At 43.0% G+C, this 21,400-nt stretch overlaps 1 protein-coding gene across 5 annotated transcripts in view; it reads left to right on the top strand.

Moving 5' to 3' along the window:
• EPC2 (enhancer of polycomb homolog 2) overlaps positions 1-21,400 on the top strand; it is a 265,601-nt gene that overhangs the window by 140,151 nt on the left and 104,050 nt on the right. The window contains exon 1 of one of the 5 annotated variants that reach the window (XM_033945366.1): positions 4,189-4,259. The exons of the other annotated variants lie outside the window; for them this stretch is intronic. Within the exon in view, the coding sequence (XP_033801257.1) occupies positions 4,202-4,259 (58 nt within the window). The 5' untranslated portion in view covers positions 4,189-4,201. Of the gene's footprint in view, positions 1-4,188; positions 4,260-21,400 lie in introns of those variants that run through there. 5 annotated transcript variants of the gene reach the window in all.

The following is a 21,400-nucleotide window of genomic DNA, read 5'->3' as shown; positions in this document are numbered from 1 at the left end:
GCCCACTGGTCAGAGAGAGAGCCCTAAGCCAACTGGAGGCTAAAGAAGCACTGCTTGGGCTTTGCAGTCCCTAGTTATGTCTAACACCAGCTCTAGCAGGATACATATTTCAAATCTGATATATTCTATTGACAAAATAGAAATTTAATTATTTTTTTCTACCTTTTGTCGTCTCTGGTTTCTGCTTTCATCTTCTTTTCACTCTCTTCCTTCCAGCATCTGCCTTCTCTATCTCTTCAATCCAGCATCTACCTCTTCCATCCACTATCTGCCCCCTTCCATATGGTATCTGCCTTCTTTCTACGCCCCTCTCCCCTTTCCATCCAGCCTGCACCCCTCTCTCCTTTTTACATGATTCATTCCAGCTTCACTGCTCTCTTCATTTTTATCTCTCCTACACCAGATCTAGCATCTTTGACACTCTCTCCTTATTTCTCTGCTGACACCCTTCCCAGCATCAGTCTCTCTCTACTTTCTCATTCCTGTCTCTCCCCTTTCCCTCATCTGATGTCTCCATTCCACTCTGACCCCTTCCCCTCCTCTAATCTCCCTGCCAGTTGTTTCCTTCCTTTTTTCCTCCTCCCCTGTCCAGCAGTACCCCTTCTCCCTTACCTCCTCCCCCATCTAACAGTAACTCTTCCCTTCCCTTTCCCTCATCCCCTCCCAGCAGCATCTCTCCTACCTCCCTCCAGGTCCAGTAGCAGCTCTCCTTTTATCCAGCAGCTTCCCTGCCTCCAACAGTGGCTTTCTCCCCTTCCCTCCTTCTGCTACACTTCCAGCAGCTCTCAGTACTTGCCTGCAGCAACGATTCGCTTAGGCAGCCTTGGGTCCTTTGATGGGTTCTGCCGCCTCTGAGGCAAGAGGAAGTTGCATCATCAGAGGCGGGCTGCGACTCAGCAAAGCCCCAAGGCTGCCTAAGTGAATTGCTGCTGCAGGCAAATACTGAGAGCTGTTGGGAAGGGAGCGGAGGGGAGGAAGCTACTGTCAGAGGCTGTCGCTGGCCCTACACAGACCGGCTGGAATTTTGCACACTGATCTCGCTGGCCTTGCGCAGACCGGCAGGAATTTTCTGCAGACTGGCGGTTGAAGAAGTTCTTCTCGATGCTCCAATAAGCTCCATACTCATCAGGTACTGTGAAACATGACTCCTTCCTCTCCATGTAAATCTCCAAGGGCTGGCAATTTGGACTCACATCTGTCGATGCATGCTGGGTCTGAACCAGAGTCATCTGTCCCAGAGTCTTAAATGAGATTCCTTCAGACCCTTCTCCACCATCCTCCAGAAGGAGATCTCCACCAGAGAGTTTAACTTTTATGACATTTTTTAAACAGCGGGGTCAAGCTCTCCCAGTCAATCTAGTGTCAGACCCTGACCCATAAACTGCATTACTTGATGCTCTAGATTTTGATGAGGTACCTAGAGCTCTCCTCAAACTCCCTTTTCATAATCTTTTTACATGAGACTATGTTTAAAAATTGGGAGACCCCCATTACACATTTCAGTGGCTCCTAGACACATTGACTCATTCTACAGGGTCCAGTCCTTTCCTGGATTTTATCAATTTCAGTACCAGTCCCTCCTCGTGGAATCTGTGTTTAAGAAGTCTTCCAGTTCCAGGTCACATGCCAGAGCACCAATGGGTAGAGAATGGCGCACCTTAGATAGGTTTGGCCACTGCCTCTTCCAGAATGCCATGCTCACCAGCTGTGTTCTGAATGACAACTTTTATATGATTCTCATCCTTCTTGGACCAAAGACAACTATGTGTCCTAGCGAACTTGGTATACTAAACCAAGAATCGCAAAATACGGAGTACCCCAAGGTGCGCTTTTATCCCTACTTCTATTCAGCATCTACGTCAGACCAGTCCTTGATATTGCAAAGAAACATGGAATCAACATACACTCCTTCGCTGATGATATACAACTCTACACCCCTCTGGACAAGGCGCAGTCCTCAACTGGAGACCCTACAAACCTGCCTCTTGGAGATTAATAATAATAATAATAATAATAATTTATTGTTTATATACCGCCAAAGCCAAGTTAGTTTGAGGTGGTTTACAATAAAGAAGAGCTGGACATACACCGAAAAAAATCAATGAAGTCTTTGAGTACAATTCAGTGCAGTTCAAAATAGAAGAGCTGGAACATACAGCGAAAAAACAGAAACAAGAAGGCTTTGAGTGCATGACTGTTTATATAGAGTAAGGTAACATTGTAAGGATGCATGGATGACAACCAACAAACTTCAACAGAACCCATCCAAGACTGAACTTTTATGGATTCACCGAGATTCGTGCTCTGCCTCTCCTGGAACAACACCACTCTGGTACCCCAAGACCCAAGTGTCCATCTTGGGCATTACACTGGACGCTGGTTTGACTCTTTCAACACAAATCTCCAAGGTAGTATCCTCCTTCTACTACTTACAGCAACTAAAGCCCATCCACTTTTACTTCACTGATTCTGATTTCACCCAATTGTTATATGCCTTTGTTCTTTTCCGCCTCGACTATTGGAAAGGTCTTTACACCGGTCTACCGGCCAAAGAACAGAACCGTCTACAAAGAGTCCAAAATGCTGCAGTGCGACTCCTAAAAAAACCTTGGCCCTTTCAACCATATCTCCCCAGCACTGATCTAGGTCCACTGGCTCCCAATACAACAACGCAATATCTTTAAACAACTACCATAGTAGTAGCGTTTAAACACTTCCACGACATGACATCTGACTATGTAGTGAAGAAGCTCCCAATATACCACTCTCAGCGGTCCCTCTGTTCACAATGGGAACTCAGTCTTTCCAACCCTCCAGCAAACAGCCTCCACCAGGAGACAGCCCGAAATCGATCATATTCCTATAGCATACCTAAATTATGACCTTTCGGAAAGCAGTAACGATGCTTCTTTTCATGGATTGGATCAATTCTGGTCTCAAACTTTGGCAGACCTTGCTTTAACGTACCTTACCTCAGAACACCTTAGCCTACTAACCAGTTCTTCTACCGTTCACTGCAGAAATGTTAATACCCATTCGTGACACTATGATTTATATTCTTAGATTCTGTAAAGCATGTGTTCTTAGTCACATTCTCTATAAGTTGTAAGTTATTGATTCTATAGCTTTGTGTTTTGATCCTGTATTATGTTATTGACTCTGTAATGTACGTATCTCTGTTCCTGAAAACTTTACGTATGTATCCTTGTAACCTGTTCTGGGCTCCTGGGGAGGATGGGCTATAAAAATGAATGAATAAATAAAATAAAATAGGGTTCCTTTCATGGTTTCCACAAGTCTGGGATGGCCAACTCCTGTAGTGGAGCCCCGGCCACTCATTCCACCCAGTGAGAGTGCATCATGCCACTCTGTGGTCCCAGGGGGAGAAAAACTGTCTCTCTTGGGTTAAGTGGGTTCTGGAGGTGTAGTAGCCAAGGGGTATTCCTTGGAATTAGCCTGCCCTGTGTCCAAAGCCTTCATGGTTCCCCTCTGTGACTCAACCTTAAAGCAAGAAGTAGTATCTCACTCTTCAGCACATTTATGTGCTTACAGTAGTGGAGCTGGTGCCACCAGTGCAGCGCTGAAGGGGCAGGTATTCTGTTTTGTGGTCTTGAAGAAGGGAGGCACCTTCAGGCACATTCTGGACCTCAAAGGAGTGAACACTTATTTGCAGGTCCAGCAGTTTTGCATGCAGACTCCATGTTCTGTGATGGTGTCAATTCAGCCAGGGGGAGTTTCTGACTTCTCTGGACCTCACAGAGACCTACCCGCATATCCCCATTGTGGATGCCCACAGGAAATTTTTGTGCTTTTGTGGGAGAAAAGATGCTGGACTGCATGGGGAGAGGGGATGCTGACCAATGGTTTGCAAGGAAGTACCAGAAACCCTAGCACTGGCCCTGATGACATATGTGATTGAGATTGTAGAAAAGTTTTTACTACTCCTGTGTCATTTGACCATTTTCAGCACGTCATTTGCAGTGATCTCTCTGTTTTTCAGATTAGATCAGTTTTTAGCTAGTTCCACCAAATTTGTTTTCTTGTTCTTATAGATCTTGCTTTGATATTTTTAACAGTTCTATGTAACTTCTGTTTCTTAATGTTTGTACTAGTTGAATTTTCTAGCTAGAAGCATTTAAATATTCTTTTATCATTTCCCCTACTTTATAAGACTGAATTATCTTCATTTTCAGATACTCAGATGCTTGCTTATGAGGCCATTCTTGTTGAAAACAGACAGAAAAATCACAAGTTGAAAGGTTAGAAGTGTCAAGAGTATTTTTTAAATATGGTATTATCTTTTATTTTTTAACTGAAAGTCTAATGAGTCACTATCCTCATTCTATAACTTGGCACCAAGTATGTACATAGTTTATAGAATGCTGGCACTTAGATGCATCAGAGGTGCCAATAATTGGCATATAGGTGCATAAGCGCTAGGAGCTATTCTATAAAGTACCTTAATGCATAACTGCAAGGGGGTGGGTGTACGTGTGGCAGATCCATGAGCATGTTACCAAGTGATGCATGCACATTATAGAATTCTATTGGTTGTGTACATGTGCCAACTTTATATCAAGCATTATAAGTGGGTATGCCTATAATTTGTCATGCTAATGAAGCTTTGTACTAATATTCTATAATGTCTTAGACGTATCTAGATGCTCTAATAGAATTGATGCCTACATCTTGGCCTCAAGTTATAGAATTGCCTTACCTTTTGGCCTTACTAGCAACTTAAGAAAACATAATGAATCAACTGGAAAAACATCCAGAATTCTGCACTTTCCATATTCACTGTTGTTTTAAATTGAATATTACTCCTGGGGGAATTCTGCACTATTGTGCAATGCAGAATTTACACAGAATTCTGCCTTTCCTGAGCAGAATTCTGTGCAGTCTGCTTTTTTTGCCCTACAGCACAGATGACTTTCCAGCTGCCTCCCTCCCCTCCCTCTATACATGTACACTCGCATGGCGGCAAGAAGAGGAACAGCCCAGTTGCACGTTGTGCTGCTTTCTGCTCCTCTGCTGCCTTGGTCCATGGTAATTCCTTTAAGCTGCGGGTCTGTACAGAAGCCCATACAGTTCAAAAGAGCAATCAAACTCAGGTCTGCAGAGCATCAGAATGCAGCGTGGTGTGCAGCTGGGCTATTCCTCCTCTATCCTTGATGGAGAATCAGTATATAGGGAGGGAGTGAGATCTGAAATTACATATTTAGGGATAATTAGATTCAGGTCAGGTTTGACATTTAAATCTCAAGTTGCTAAAATTGTGGTGTTATCTTTTATAAGCTAAGATTACTCATAATGGAAATCATTGATTTTGGGGTATCTGATACTGTTCTGAAGCTCTAAAATGGTACAGAATCCTGCACCAGAAAATATATTTAGACAATCAGTTTTGATCATTGTGCTCCCCATTCTATTTCAGTTGCATTGACTTCTAGTTCTATATTCTGTGAAATTTAAAGTGATATGTTTTTATCTGTGCCTTTGCTTCTTAATTTTTATTGACTTTATGTGTACTGTCTCATAGCTTGCGCTCTCAGGACCATTGTTTAGAATTTTGGCCTCCTTTTATCAAGGTGCATAATGTTTTTTTTTAAAAAAAATCGTAAACCGAATGAGCATCAGAGCTTTTACTGCAACAGTCTACGATAGAAAACCTATGCAGCTTGATAAGAGGGGGGACCTTTATTATTTAAATATTTTAAATTCCAATAGACAGAATCAAACAAATTATACCACCTCATTACCAGAATATCACAAAATATAGTATTACAAATATAAGCAATTAGATGAAGCAACCCCCATAATAATAAGCTCTCAGGACCATTTTAATTGAAGTTCAGAAATTCAGCACCTGGAATCAAATGATGTCTATTAGAGAATGATACGGGGGGAAAAATCTGTCCCCGTCACTGCCCCGTCCTCGGCCCACCATCCCTTCATCGCCCCGTCACCGTCACCGCCATCTCCTTCACCGCCCCGTCACTGCCATCCCATTCACCGCCCCGTCACAGTCCCCGTAGCATCCATATAAGCCTCAGTACTGTAATATTTAGCTTATTCCTTCCTTATAAATCAAAGTTATGGCTGCTGAACTAGAGAAAGAGATGTTCAGCTGGTAGGGCTTTGTTTATAAATTTTTATCAACACAACTAATATACTACTTTATCCTAAAGCAAAAAGAAATAAATATAATTTTTTTTTCTACCTTTGTTGTCTGGTTTCTGCTTTCCTCATCTTCTCATTCAATTCCTTTCATCCACTGTGTGTCTTCTCTCTGCGTCTTCCATTTGCTCTGTTACTGTGCCTCTCCCTTCACTCCCCCCCCCCCCCAATTGGTCTGGCACCCATCTTCTTCCTTCCGCTCCCCCCATAGTCTGGCATCTGTCTTCTGCCCTTCCAGCGTCTTCTCCCCACTCTGTCTTCCACATTTCCCTTCAGGGTCTGTTCCTCTCCACCCTCCTTCAATGTCTATTCTATTCCTTTCTACCACCACCCTTCCCTCCCTCTTTCACCATCTGTTCCTTTCTACCACCCTTCAGCTCCTCTCGCGCAGCCTATCTATCTACCTCCCTCCCTCTTACTTTCGTGGCACGTTACAATGTAATTTATGCAAGCCGCTGGAGCCTGCGAGCTCGGTCCCCAAACAATCTTGCTTCTGTGTTCCTATTTTCCCCATTTCTAATATCTCCCCTATGTATCTGGCATTGCCCCCCCCCCCGTGTCCATATACCATCCCCATGGCATGTATGTCCCCTGTATGTCTCTGTCCCTATGCCCCCATGCACATAATTTCCCTTCTATTTATGTTACCTTCCTGCGCCCAGATTTCCCCTCTCTTACTCTTCCACACCAATGTGTCTCTTTTCTTCAACCCCATCTAGCTTCTTTCCCTCTTTCTTCCTCCCCCCCCCCACCTGCTTCCAGCATCTGGCTCACCTGCCTGTCCTCCCCTTTCTTTCCTACTATGGGTTTCTTTCTCTCCCTCTTCATCTCCTTGGCCCAGAATCTCTTTCCCTTTCACTCCCTCCTTCCTAGTGTGAGCCAGGAACACACGCGATCATGCGGTCCAGCAGCCCCCTCCCGCCCGATTGCAGCGTTGCGTCAGCTCCCTCCCTCCATCTCACCTTAGATGCTGAGTTTGCTGGCTTTCTTTTTTGCCCAGCCGCACGCATTCAAAAAGTCGCGCACGCGCGGCTGCTCATTTATTCAATCTTCTCCTCTGATGCAACAGGAAACAGGAAGTTACAGCGGAGGAGAGAGGGGAATTTGAAATAAAATGTGGAGAATGTTCAATTTTTTTTTTTTTTGCACAGAATTCCTCCAGGAATAGTACATGTAAACTCCTCCAGCAAATAAGCAGTAAAAATTATCTTTTTATCAATTTATCATGAGTGTGAAAACATAGTTATAGCCAAGAAATTTGCTGCATTAAGCAAAAAAAAAAAACAAACCCCAAAACCAACCAAATTTTAAATATGGAGCTTTGTGTAATCAATTTATTTGAGGGACCCAAAAGATGGATTTAAAATTTATTTTCTGATCAAGCATCAAATTCATTGGAAAATTTTCAGTTCACACAGTTTTTCCAAGTTTAGGTTTTCCTGGACAACCCTAAGGTCTCCTTTTACGAAGCTGCAGTAGCAGCTTTAACACACGCAACTTTTAATCACGCGCTAACCCCTGCGCTAGCTGAAAAACTACAGCCTGCTCAAGAGGAGGCGGTAGTGGCTAGCATGGCCGGCGGTTTAGCGCGCGCTATTATGCGCGTTAAACCGCTACTGCAGCTTCGTAAAAGGAGCCCTAAGTTACTAGTCCGCATCAGGAAATTCATGGACCCATAAAATAAATCAGAAAAATATTTATTAAAGCACAGGCACACCACTGGTTTTCCGGCAGCTCTGATTTTAAATCAGAAAACTATTTATTAAAGTACAGGCACACCACTGGTATTCCGGCAGCTCTGATTTCAAACTTGTCTACTGAGTAAACGGTGGTCACCTTTAGACCATACTCTAACTCCGGCATATCTCCTCTCTGCCTTCCTCCTCTCTGTAGCTCTTAAACCCCCCCTTTTACAGAACCGCAGAAGCGGTTTTTAGCACAAGCTGATGTGCTGAATTCGCTGCCCCTGACACTCATAGGAATTCTTGAGTGTCGCATTCAGTGTGCCGGCCTGCACAAAAAACTGCTTTCATGGTTTTGTAAGGGGGAGGGGATCTTTAACGGTGGTGAGCAGCATCTGCAACCTGCTTCTCTTGCTAGCTTCGGCTGTCCCTGTAATGTCACTTACCTGTCATCAGCATTAGACGAATCCAGACGCATGGGTTAAGTCCTTCAAGTTTCAAGTTTATTAAAAATTTGTTATCCAGCATTTTCAAAGTTACAAAGCAGCTTTACAACAATAAAAAGCAAAACAGGGTAATATAGACACATTAAAATTAATATCCAGTAAAGACAAAGTCTCACAAATCAAATTGACACGAAAGGAAAAGGGTATAATTACTATAAATTGAGAGATAAGAACAATTAAGGAAAAAATGAAAGGTAAGGGGTGCTAAAATTTTAATCTGAACTGTTAGAATTATCATGGAAACTGGGCTAGTGATCAATTAGGTATCCTTAAAAGGACAGTCATACTGCAAAAGCATCTTTAAAAAGCATTGTTTTTAAGCTGGTCTTGAAATTATCTAACGTGTAAATCTCTCGTATGTAAGCCGGTGTTGAATTCCAGAGCATGGGGGCAGTAACAGAGAGAATATTATTGCGCATATTATTGATAATTTTTAGTGATGGAATTGTTAGCAGATTATTGTAAGGTTTAGCCTCCCAAATGTAAGGTTTGGAGGGGTAATGTTAAAGTGACCATACAATCTGCCAGGTCCCAGGTTCAATACCCTCATAGAAGATTCAGTAGGAAGTAAAATCAAATGACAAGTACAGCCAGAAGTGATTACATAGAGAATATATATATTATGCAGAAATAGGCTTAATATTACAGAAAAGAAAGATTCATACAGAGACATCAATTAAGCATTACAATTAATGAGAGAGAAAAGGCAGTTTCCCGGCCTTACAGAATTCAGAGGAAAAGACAGAGAAGAAGGTGATGATGCTCCAGACAGAGAGAGATGTTGCAGAGAGAGAGAGAGCGGGCGGGCAGGGAGTTCTAATCTCCCATATTTATACATTTGAGGCTTGTTCTAAAAATAGAATCTCTTGAAATTAATTACCCCAATCTTTTGTAAACTGTTTGAAACAATGGTGAATAAGGTGAGTGTGAGAGACTGGAGAAGAATAGAGGGAGAACCTATCCCTTACAGACTGGAGTCAAATGTAATTTCCAGTATGCTTCTGACAATGGTTTCTGATTAATCTTAGCTATCTGTGCTAGCTCATGCACCTGGACTTATTGTATATCTTAAGCTGTCCATCTTAAGCATCAAACATTAACACATCTTAACACCTCTTAGTACCTCTTCGCACCTCTTAGCTGTATCAAGGTCCTTTGTTACCCTTTAATTTATGCTATTTGCAATGATATGCCCTAAAATCAGACATGAATGATATGATCTCCCATAGGCCTTTGCTGACATTAGTTAGGCCACTGTTCTTCAACTGCCGGTCCGCGGACCGGTGCTGGTTCGCAGAAAATTTCTGCCGGTCCGCACTAGAGAGCTGCACGGGAACGGGGATGACGGGAATCCCGCGGGACCCGCGGGGATCCCGCGGGTTCCCCCTTTGGGTCACGGGGATCCCGTGGGGACGCCCCCTAGGGTCGCGGGGATCCCATGGGGACGCCCCCTAGGGTCACGGGGATCCCGTGGGGACGCCTCCGAGGGTCGCGGGGTTCCTGCGGGGTTGGATCGCAGTGCACTGCATTCGAGCCGCGAGTCTCCTCCTCCTTACCTGCCCTGCCGCAGCACACAGCCGACCGGAAGTCTTCCCGATGTCAGCGCTGACGTCGGAGGGAGGGCTTAAGCAAAGCCCTCCCTTCCTCCGATGTCAGCGCTGACATCAGGAAGACTTCCGGTCGGCTGTGTGCGGCAGGGCAGGTAGGAAGAAGGCAATGGCGAACGAAAGAGGGGGGAGGGGGCGGTCCGCCCCGAAGAATGTGCACAGCCGGTCAGGTCCCCCGATCGACCGACAACAGGCCCGGCCGACAAACCTCCCTGCCCTGTAGCCGCGAATCTAAATTACCTCTTACAGCAGCTTCAATACTCCAGCTGCTGTAAGAAGGTAATTTAGATTCGCGGCTACAGGACAGGGAGATTTGTCCGACCGGGCCTGTTCTGTTGTCGGTCGGGTGCGGAAACGCCACAAAGGTAAGGGGCAGGGAGGGAGGAAAGGTGGAGTGGAGAAGAAAAGACGCTTAAGGGGGGAGAAGGCCGCTGAAAGCACTGGGGAAGACAAAGGGGTGGAGAAGGACGCTGAAAGGACATGGGGTAAACGGGAGGAGGGGAGGAAGGATGCTGAAAGCACATGTGGAAGACAGATGGGGTGAAGGACCCTGAAAGCACTGGGGAAGACAAAGGGGTGGAGAATGCCACTGAAAGGACATGGGGAAAACAGGGGTGGAGAAGGCCACTGAAAGGAAATGGGGAAAACAGGGGGGGGGGGGGAGAAGGCCGCTGAAAGGACATGGGGAAGACAGAGGGGGGAGAAGGACGCTGAAAGGACATGGGGAAGGCAGAGGGGGGTGAAGGACCCTGAAAGCACTGGGGAAGACAAAGGGGTGGAGAATGCCACTGAAAGGAAATAGGGAAAACAGGGGGGGAGAAGGCCGCTGAAAGGATATGGGGAAGACAGAGGGGGGAGAAGGCCACTGAAAGGACATGGGGAAGACAGAGGGGGGAGAAGGACGCTGAAAGGACATGGGGAAGGCAGAGGGGGGTGAAGGACCCTGAAAGCACTGGGGAAGACAAAGGGGTGGAGAAGGCCACTGAAAGGAAATGGGGAAAACAGGGGGGGGGAGAAGGCCGCTGAAAGGACATGGGGAAGACAGAGGGGGGAGAAGGACGCTGAAAGGACATGGGGAAGGCAGAGGGGGGTGAAGGACCCTGAAAGCACTGGGGAAGACAAAGGGGTGGAGAATGCCACTGAAAGGAAATGGGGAAAACAGGGGGGGGAGAAGGCCGCTGAAAGGATATGGGGAAGACAGAGGGGGGAGAAGGACGCTGAAAGGACATGGGGAAGGCAGAGGGGGGAGAAGGATGCTGCCTGACAGGACATGGGGAAGATGGTGGGGGAGAAGGACACTGGAAGGAAATGGGGAAGAGGGAATGGGGAGAAGACCCTGGCAGGGAAGAAGACAGAGGTGCCAGACTATGGGGGGAGTGGAGGGAAAAAGATGGGTGCCAGACCAATTTGGGAGGGGGGAGAAAGGGAGAGGCACAGTAACAGAGCAAATGGAAGACACAGAGAGAAGAGAGGCAGTGGATGGAAGGAATTGAATGAGAATATGAAGAAAGCAGAAACCAGGCAACAAAGGTAGGAAAAAAATTCTTTTTTTTTTTTTTTTGCTTAAGGATAAAGTAGTATATTAGTTGTGTTGATAAAAATTTATAAACATTAGAGGCTCTGGTAGAAACCCGTTTACAAAGTATATATTCTTCCCAATTAATATTTCCAAATTAATAAAGTCTTTTTGCTTATTTTTAAATGGGTTTCTACCAGAGCCTTTAATTCAGTAGCATAATTAAATGAAATAACTATTTCTGTAGTTTATAGGGATGGGCGGGGACGTAGGGGATTCCTCGCGGGGACGGGCGGGGACGGAGGGATTCCTCGCGGGGACGGGTGGGGACGGAGGGATTCCTCGTGGGGACGGGTGGGGACGGGTGGGAGTCCTCACGGGGACGGGTGGGGACGGGTGGGACTTTGGCGGGGACGGGTGGGGACGGGTGGGATTTCTGTCCCCGCTCAACTCTCTAGTCCGCACAGGGCCAGCAAGATCGAGTCAGCAGTTAAATTTCCTCCCAACTGCGGTTCCTGATGACTGCTGTTCCTCCCAGCCTCAGGCGATCAAGACAGGCTGCCAACTTCGGGGCCTTCCCTCTGTGAGTCTTGCCTGTTCGGAAACAGGAAGTTGAAACAAAATAGGCGGGACTCAGAGAGTGAAGGTCCCAACGTCGGCAGCCTGTCTTGATCGCCACCCCTGCCAAGTTGCTGAAGAGGGCTGCAGGGAAGGTTCAAGTGGAAGGGAGAGAGCTGCAGGTACAAGGGAGATGGTCAGCGTGTGCGAGTAAGAACCTGGGGAGCCTTCGACAATGGCTGTCTCCCCTCCCAGCAGCTCTCCTACTTGCCAGGGCAGTGATTCACAGGCAACTTCCTCTTTCCTCAGAGGCGGCAACGGCTGCCTAAGTAAATCACTGCTGCAGGCAAGTACTGAGAGCTGCTGGAAGGGGAGGAAGCCACTGTAGGAGGCTGGGAAGCTGCTGGATAAAGGGAGAGCTGCTACTGGACCTGGAGGGAGGTAGAAGGAGAGATGCTGCTGGGAGGGGAGGAAGGAAAGGGATGGGAAGAGAATTACTGTTGGATGGGGGAGGAGGGAAGGGAGAAGGAAAAAAGGAAACAGCTGGCAGCGAGATTACAGGAGGGGAAGGGGGTCAGGGTGGAATGGAGAGATCAGATGAGGGAAAGGGGAGAGAGAGGAATGAGAAAGTAGAGAGAGATTGATGCTAGAAAGGGGGTCAGCAGAGAAATGAGAGAGGGATAAAGATGCTAGATCTGGTGTAGGAGAGATAAAAATGAAGAAAGCAGTGAAGCTGGAATGAATGATGTAAAAAGGAGAGAGGAGGCATAGGCTGGATGGACAGGGGAGAGGGGCATATAAATAAGTCAGATACATATGGAAGGGGGAGAGGGCAGACAGTGGATGGAATACGCAGATGCTGGATTGAAGAGACAGGGCAGAAGCTGAAAGGAAAAGAGTGAAAAGAAGATGAAAGCGGAAACCAGAGACAATAAAAGGTAGAAAAAAATAATTTTATTTCTATTTTGTCATTAGAATATATCAGATTTGAAATATATATCCTGCTAGAGACATAACTGGGGACTGCAGTATTCTGTTAGAGTGATATTTCTGTGTAGCATTCTATAATAACTTGGCTTGTTCAGTTTTCTTGATAGTAGAGGGGATATATGTGAAGGGGAGGGGAGACAGGGGTTTTGCTGGTCCTTGCTCTGTATATTTGTATTTATAAAATCACAGTTCAGAATATTGTTTCTTTTTATACTTTAATAAAATACGTTCAATATAAAATCATAACTGCGGCTTGTGCAGATGGGATCAGATGGTTTGCGGGGACCGAGCTCGCGGAGACGGGGCGGGAATGGTTTTTTTAAATTTCAGTCTTAATAGTTTGCCGGTCCACAAAATAATTCTTTTATTTCTGCCGGTCCACGGGTATAAAAAGGTTGAAGAACACTGAGTTAGGCCAGCAAGTTAAGGCAGGGCTGACACTTATGATTAGATGACCGGAGAGTACGGTGGGAAGTGAGGGGTATTATAAGTCTATTAATGAATTCAGGCTGCCCTGCTTGTCTAGTTTTGAAGGTTAACGGCAGTATTTTATAGGTGAGATGATGGGGGATGGGCAACCAATGTGCTTTGACCATCAGAGGTGTTACATGGTCAAATTTTTTTGCGTTAAAGATAATTTTGACAGCAGTGTTCTGGTTAATCTGAAGGCGTCAAATTTCCTTTTTTGTAATTCCCTTAAATAGGGTGTTGCCATAGTCTAAGCAAGAGATTACTAAAGAATGAGTGAGAATGTTAAGCGAAGCTTGATCTAGAAATTTTGCAAGAGAACGAATCATTCAGAGGTGGTGAAAACATTTCCTTATGACTGAACTGATGTGATCATGAAATGTAAGTTTCTCGTCTAGAATAATTCTCAAAAGCTTTATGGTTTTAACTGACCGAACTGGAATAGATCTAAATTCTATGGGTGAAAGTAGTGATTGACCTCACCTGATTGGGAAGATCATAGATTTGGACTTGTTTACATTGAGAGAGAGCATATTAGAGTAGAGTCAGTTGCTTATTTTTTCCAATTTTTTGTTGATAGTAAGAATATCATCAAGATTAGTGAAATCAATCAGGTGTGTTAATTGTATGTCATCGACATGCACAAAGACAGTAAAGCCGACAGACTGCCCAGAGGGGCCATGAAAATGTTGAAAAGAAGAGGGGACAGAATAGAGCCTTGAGGTATACCAAAGTTATTAGGAAATGTGTCTGTAGTGAGGTTGTTAAATGATACTTTTGATGTGTGATCTTTAAAGTAAGAGATGAACCAGTCTAAGACCTGATCTGATGTGCCAATTTCTTGGAGTTGGTTAATAAGAAGTTGATGGTCTATGGCAGGGATCTCAAAGTCCCTTCTTGATGGCTGCAATCCATTCGGGTTTTCAGGATTTCCCCAATGAATATGCATTGAAAACAGTGCAATGCAAATAGATCTCACGCATATTCATTGGGGAAATCCTGAAAACTCGACTGGATTGTGGCCCTCAAGGAAGGACTTTGAGACTCCTGGTCTATGGTATCAAATGCTGATGAAAAAATCCAGAGAAATTAGTACAACAGATTTGTAATGGTCAAGGTTGTATAAGATATTGGTAGTAAGACCTATTAATGAAAGTTCCATGGAGTGATGTTTTCTAAAGCCAGTTTGGTTTGGTGTAGAACATTCATGCTTTCAACAAAGTCTGAAAGTTGGGGAAAAAACAATCTTTTTGGTGATTTTAGCTAGAAAGAGGATATTAGAGATTGGACGATAGTTAGATACTTCAGATGCACTGATTTTGAAGTCTTTGATAGAGGGGTAGATGATCGCCTCTTTCCAGAGTTTGGGAACAGTGCTTGAAGTAAGACTGGTGGATACAAAGTCTAGTATGTGGGGATCAGCAGGCGGAGATAGAGAACAGCAGAGTTGTGAGCTAGAACTCTGGATGACATGCTCCGCACCTCTCCAGTATATCTCCAGTAGGCAGATGGATGGTCTCTTCCATGCTCCTGAATTTGGCTCCCATTGTATTTTTTACCTTGGTGGTTGCCTAGGGGGTCTTTGGTCTTGAACCTTGGGGATATACCTCCTCCTTAACTGGCCGACATCTTTTTGAGGCTCCCTCCTAACTAAAAACAAAAAAAATAATTGCTTGCAGTTTCTCCTGCTTTGCCAGTGGAGACAGCTTTGGTGGGAGTGTAGCCTCTTGCTAGATCCAGGCAGATCCAGCCAAGGAAGATGGAGTTGAAAATGTAAGATGATACCTTCTGCAACCCTCGTGGGTGAAGATACATTACCCATAGGTTCAGAACTCATGTGCTTTTCTACTGGAAAGATTATCGTGGTAAGAACTAATCTTCCAGTTTATAACCAGATGAACATTTCATTTTTTTTTTTAATAACTTTTCAGATTAGTTTTACAGTTATATCAAAAATTTATTAATTTAGTTATACTATTAGAAATACATAGATAATTATGAAATGGTTGTGACATAAACTATCTCCAGTTTAATAGGTTATTCATATTTCTTTTGCACATTGAATTTTTATGAAAGTTTATAGAAAGTATTACAAGGTATAACTGTAACATAATAACCATATCTGAAATTCCATTACAGTTCAGTTCTCAAGCAAACCAGTAAAGTCAATATCCAAATCTCCCCCTCTCCAAACCCATCCGGTTTAGCATCTTCCCCACATCCCAAAACTCCCTCTCCCTAGTAACCTTCCCCAACCTATAATCAGCAATACAGGAAGTACCCCTTTGTTTCTGCAGGACACTACATTTTTCACATGGATCCCCCCTCAGTCTCTTTCATTTATCAGGCCCCTTTATGGCTCTTAATCTGAAGTTTGCCTATAGTAATGTTCCAAGTCCCTTGTTGGTTCATAAACCAGCCCTTAGTTTTTGCTACTCCCAATTCCAGACAGAAGTGCTCCTGTAGTCGAGTCATCCATGCATCCCAGGTAGGTGGTACCCAGCTCTTCCAATGCTATGCAATTAAGCATTTTGCAGCTGCCAGGCCCATCCTTAATAACCAGCATTGCTACTTAAACAGTCCCTCATTATAAAGGCCTAAAAGACAGCAATGAGGGGTGTAGTAGGCACAGGTGCTTGCAACAAAACTGTAAGATAAGTTACCACCACCTTCCAGAATTGATAAAGATCTAAACATCCCATCAAATATGTAAAAATATACCCTCCTCCATCCCACATCTCCAATACAGACTGAAAACAGTAGGAAACATAGATTTTAAATGGACTGATATCTTATACCACCTAGTAAGCACTTTATCATTGTCTTGAATCAACACAGGCAGATGCATGCTGAATTTCAGCACAGACTGTTCTCCAATACAGACTGAAAACAGTAGGAAACATAGATTTTAAATGGACTGATATCTTATACCACCTAGTAAGCACTTTATCATTGTCTTGAATCAACACAGGCAGATGCATGCTGAATTTCAGCACAGACTGTACTCCATTCCATTCACCCCCAGAAAAGGTACTACACTGATCTTGTTCCCACTTATCGTTATAGGAATAGTCTTTGATCAGCCCCTCGTAATTAGTTATAAGTAATGGAAATAGGACGAGTAACCCTCCCAAGTAACAGCCAAAGGTTTTCAACATGTTCATGAGGCACTGGAGGATGTCGCTCCCAACCCCGATTAAATATAAAGTGTTGGACCTGCATATGCATCAGAAAGTTCCCCATAGGAAGGTCATAGTTGTCCCTTAACTCTGAAAATGAAATACTCCTATTCCCCTGAAATAAGTCTTTAAATGTTCTAATCCCTAATTGTTCCCATTTCACAAATGTACTTCTGAGTTATCTCGCTTCGAATCGTGGCTCTCCCCTAAGAAATGCTAGATGGAAACCCGACCCTCCCATTGCTCGTGCCAAAGCTGCAATAAATGCCTTAGAAAATGATTAGGTATTCCCTTCAGTCTATCTTTCAGTGGAAGTCCATAGCCAGTATTTCAGCCAATAAGAAGCTACTCAATCTAAACTCCTGCTTTTGACTTTGCTGTAGTCCAGTCCAACATAATGTGAAGCCGAGCAGCCTAATAATATCAGATCAAGTTAGGGATACTCTGCCTCCCTCTTCCCGAGTCCCCCATAAGAGTCTCAGAGCCAACCTCTGGGATTTCCCTTGCCAAATAAACCTGAGAAATTCACCATGCAAGAGTTGAAACTCTCCTAGGGACCCGTATAGGTAAAGTTTGAAATAAAAATAAGAGGCGCGGTAGGATATTTATTTTATTTATTTTTAAAGTTGCTATCCACCGCCACCAAGAAAGCCAGAGCCCATTTTATTTTTGAAGGTCTAATCGAACCTGGTGAACTATATGAGAATAATTAAGCTTGTACAGCTGATCCAGGTTCCTGGGAAATTGTATCCTTAAATATCTTATAACCCATTTGGCCTATTTAAAGGGAAAAGAACGAACCAATCTCCTCTTCTGTAAGTTGTGACTCCTAAAAGCTCAGACTTATCCATGTTGACCTTAAACTAAACTAAACTTAATTTTATAGACCGAGTCATCAACCAAGAGGAGCTCGACTTGGTTAACAATAATGTAAAACATGATACATAAATTTGACAAGGAAGAGTAGACTGAAATAGTTAATGTAAGTGGTAAAGCATTCCAGAATTTGGTTAATTTAAAAGCAAAAAAATAACTAAATCTCTTAAAGATTCTGTTTTTACCACTGAGAGAGGGAAATGTAAGTTTTAATTTTTGAGAACTTCTGGCAAGATGAGAACTATGAACATTCCAGTCTAGAGGGATCAAAGTGGCAAAAATGCCAAGTAGGATCTTAAATGCAATACAAATGCACTTAAATTAAATTCTGAGATACACTGGAAGCCAATGTAATTCCTTAAGCAGAGGGATTACGTGATCAAATTTATTCTTACTGAAAATAAGTTTAGCTGCAGTGTTCTGTATTAATTGAAGTCTCTGCAGACTGACCTTTGAAAGACCCAATTACACTGAATTGCAGTAATCCAGCCTTAACAAAATAATTGATTGAACCAATACAGAGAAGTGTTGTTGGTGGAAAAATTGCTCTCACTCTTCTCAGAGCACAGAGGCTGAAAAAACACTTTTTAATAAGCGAGTTTAGTTGGTCCTTAAATGTAAGTGAAGAATCAATAACAATACCCAGTATTAATGAGGAAAACTCAATTTTCAAAGATTCTCCTGAGTCTAAGATCACAGCAGAAGGGAGAGAATCTAAATTTGAGCCAAGCCATAAAAGCTTAGGGCCTCTTCTACTAAACCGCACTAGCAGTTTTAGCATGGGGAGCCATGCTGAATGACCCACGTTGCTGCCGACGCTCATAAGAACTCTATGAGCGTTGGGAGCAGTGTGGGCCATTCAGCGTGGTTCCCCGCGCTAAAAACCGCTAGCGCAGTTTAGTAGAAGAGGGGGTTAGGTTAGTCTTGGCAGCATTTAATTTCATCTGTATCATTGTCGCCCAGGACTGAAGTTTGGAAATACAATGGTTAATATTGGGTATCAAATTATCGAGATGTAGATCAACCTCAAGTAATATGAAAATAGTATTAGCATATGTTAGTAAAGTTTATCGGGTATTGAAATCATAATGTTTCAATGAACTCATGTAGATGTTAAATAAGATTGGAGACAATGGAGAGCCCTGGGGGACACCACAGAGAGCTCTCCACGATTTTGAATTGGAACCTTTCATATTGACTGAGTAAGAGCGAGAAGATAGAAATTTGTCAAACCAGTCTAGAACAATTTGATCAAGGCTGATTTCTGAAATGCAGAATATTGTGATTAACTGCAGAGAGATCATACTAAAGTAAGATAGCATACTTCTTACTAGACTGTAGCTGTTAAATCTTAGAAAAAAGTGAAACCAGAAGAGTTTCTGTACTGAAATTTGGGCGGAACCCATGCTGAAAAAGCAAAAGAATAGAAAATTTCTCCAGATAATGAGAGTTGAGTGGCAACAATTGATTCCATAAGTTTAGTTAAAAGAGGTATATATTAGCAATCGGTCTATAAAGGGAGGTAACTGTTGGATTGAGATCTGATTTTTTCAGAGAGGGAGTAAGACTTATTATACCCATGTCATGTGAGAAAAATCCTGTTTCCAAAGTGTAATTTAATAATATAGTCAGCCAACTGATTGCCTGAGTTGGAATATTGGCAAAAAGATAGGAGGGAAAAGGATCAAGAATACAACTACATCTCATCAATTTTGCACAAAGTTTTGAGACTTGAGATTCAGCTACTGAGTTAAATGAATACCAGAAGCGATCAGCTGGCATCAACATAGAATTATCCTTAGAATCCCTTAAAAAGAGGCCAAGGTTCACTGCAGAAAAAGAATTCCTAATAGTAACAATTTTATCTTCGAAAAAAAGAAGGAAGAGAGTCTGCTGTGGTTAGTAAAGCATGAGAAGATATATGATCATAATTGATCAGTTTGTGCCAGAGTCTAAATAAAATACTACTTTGATGATTAGAATTAGCAATTTTACCTCCATAATAATTTTTTCTTGCTTTCCTCAGCTCAGAGTTATATTTTCTTACAGTAAGCCTCCAATTAAGTTTATCTTAAATTCAGTCAAAGTCCCAAAATCATTAAATACCCTCAGCAACATCACCAGGGACCTATCTGGGTCCTGGACATATAACAAAATATCATCTGCAAAAAGTGTTATTTTATTATCCACTGCCCCCAACTGAATTCCCTGAATATTTGGTTGGTCCCGAACATATGCTGCTAATGGTTCTATATACTGTACAGTGCAAAAAGTAAAGGTGAGAGGGAGCAACCCTGCTGAATGCCTAGTTTAATGGGGAAAAAATCCACATACTAGATACTCTGGGGAAACATACAGGACTTTTACACTAGAACAAAATATTTCCCCTAAGTCCAACTTATCCATGACGGCCCACAGGAACTCCCAACTGACCTCATCAAATGCCTTTTTCTGCGTCAATAGCTAACAAAGCAATCTTATCACGAGCCTGCTGGAAGTTCCAGAGTAAATGTAATATTTATTTATTTAATTAATTTTCTATCCTGTTGTCCCCAAGGAGCTCAGGACAGTTTCAGGTTAACAGATTACATTTACCATTGTTATAGTACAATTTTTTTTTTGTACAAGATTTTGGCCTAACACGACACATACTAGGTATCTAATACCTGTATTAGTAATATATACTTTACAGGTTAGAATTGTCACAGTTACAGTACAAGATTTAGCAATACAAGTTTTTTACTTAATACCCAATGAATATTATCTTCCACGGTTACCTTTTTATAAAGCCAGACTGGTCAACATGGATAAGTCCCTGGCAACACCTTCCCTAACTGCAATGCTGAAACCTTGGCTATAATCTCTGAATCAACATTCAGCCTATAAGTCTCCTACACCCTAAGGGATCCTTCCCTGGCTTCAATAATACTGTAATTCCTGCTTCCCCCATAGTCTCCGGAAATGATCTACCCTCCCTCACCGTATTTGCCATTCTCTCGAATAAGGGGTCAGCGCCACTTCATACTTTATCTAAATTTTCCCTTTATACCCTGGGGATTTCCCCTGCTTTAATGCCGTAGTAATAATGCCCTTAACCTCCCCCATTGTCACTAGTGCATTTAAAATATCACATTCCTCTGATGCCACTTTAGGAAGTTGTAGAGCATGTAAAAAATTCTTGATAGCTATCCTGGGACCCTCCTATCCTTTTGATAAAGTTGCTCATAGTAGTGCATAAAAGTCTTTTGTATGTCCCTATCAGTATAAAACACCTGTCCTGTGTCGTCTAATTTTCTGTATGATGTGCTGGTTCCTCTGGGCTCTAAGAAATCTAGCCAACATTGCACTGGACTTATTCCCATATTCAAAGACTGTTTTAATTGAGCTCTCATATATTCCAGCTCCTCCAGCTGAAGTGAATAAAGCTCTGCATGTACCTGCTGAAACTTTAAACCAATCTGGGAATCGACAGTGTCTTTTTGTTGAAGTTCAAGGTCTAACAATTGTTTACATAACAGTTACAGTTATTTTATTTGATATACCACCATTTTTAACAAAAAAGTCAAATCAAAGCAGTGTACAATAAATAAAAACAGTGGGCAATATTTAAAACTAGTCTTATAGCCCGTTACATTAGCAGGTGCTAGAATATATGTGTGTGTGTCTGTCTTTATTTCTTTCTCTCTCTCTCCTTAGCCGCTTTCTGTATTTCTTTCTGTCTTTCTTTTTCCTCGGCTGTCCACCCATTCTCCCTTCCTTTTCCCTTCCCTGTGTCCACCACCACCCCTTCACTGCTCCTCTTATCCAGCAGCAGCCCTTCTCCCTTTTTTTAATCTCCCCC

The sequence above is a fragment of the Geotrypetes seraphini genome, chromosome 5, assembly GCF_902459505.1.
Source record: "Geotrypetes seraphini chromosome 5, aGeoSer1.1, whole genome shotgun sequence".
Taxonomy (NCBI): domain Eukaryota; kingdom Metazoa; phylum Chordata; class Amphibia; order Gymnophiona; family Dermophiidae; genus Geotrypetes; species Geotrypetes seraphini.
Note: the sequence above shows the minus strand (reverse complement) of the source record. Positions and strands in the feature narration are given on the sequence as shown.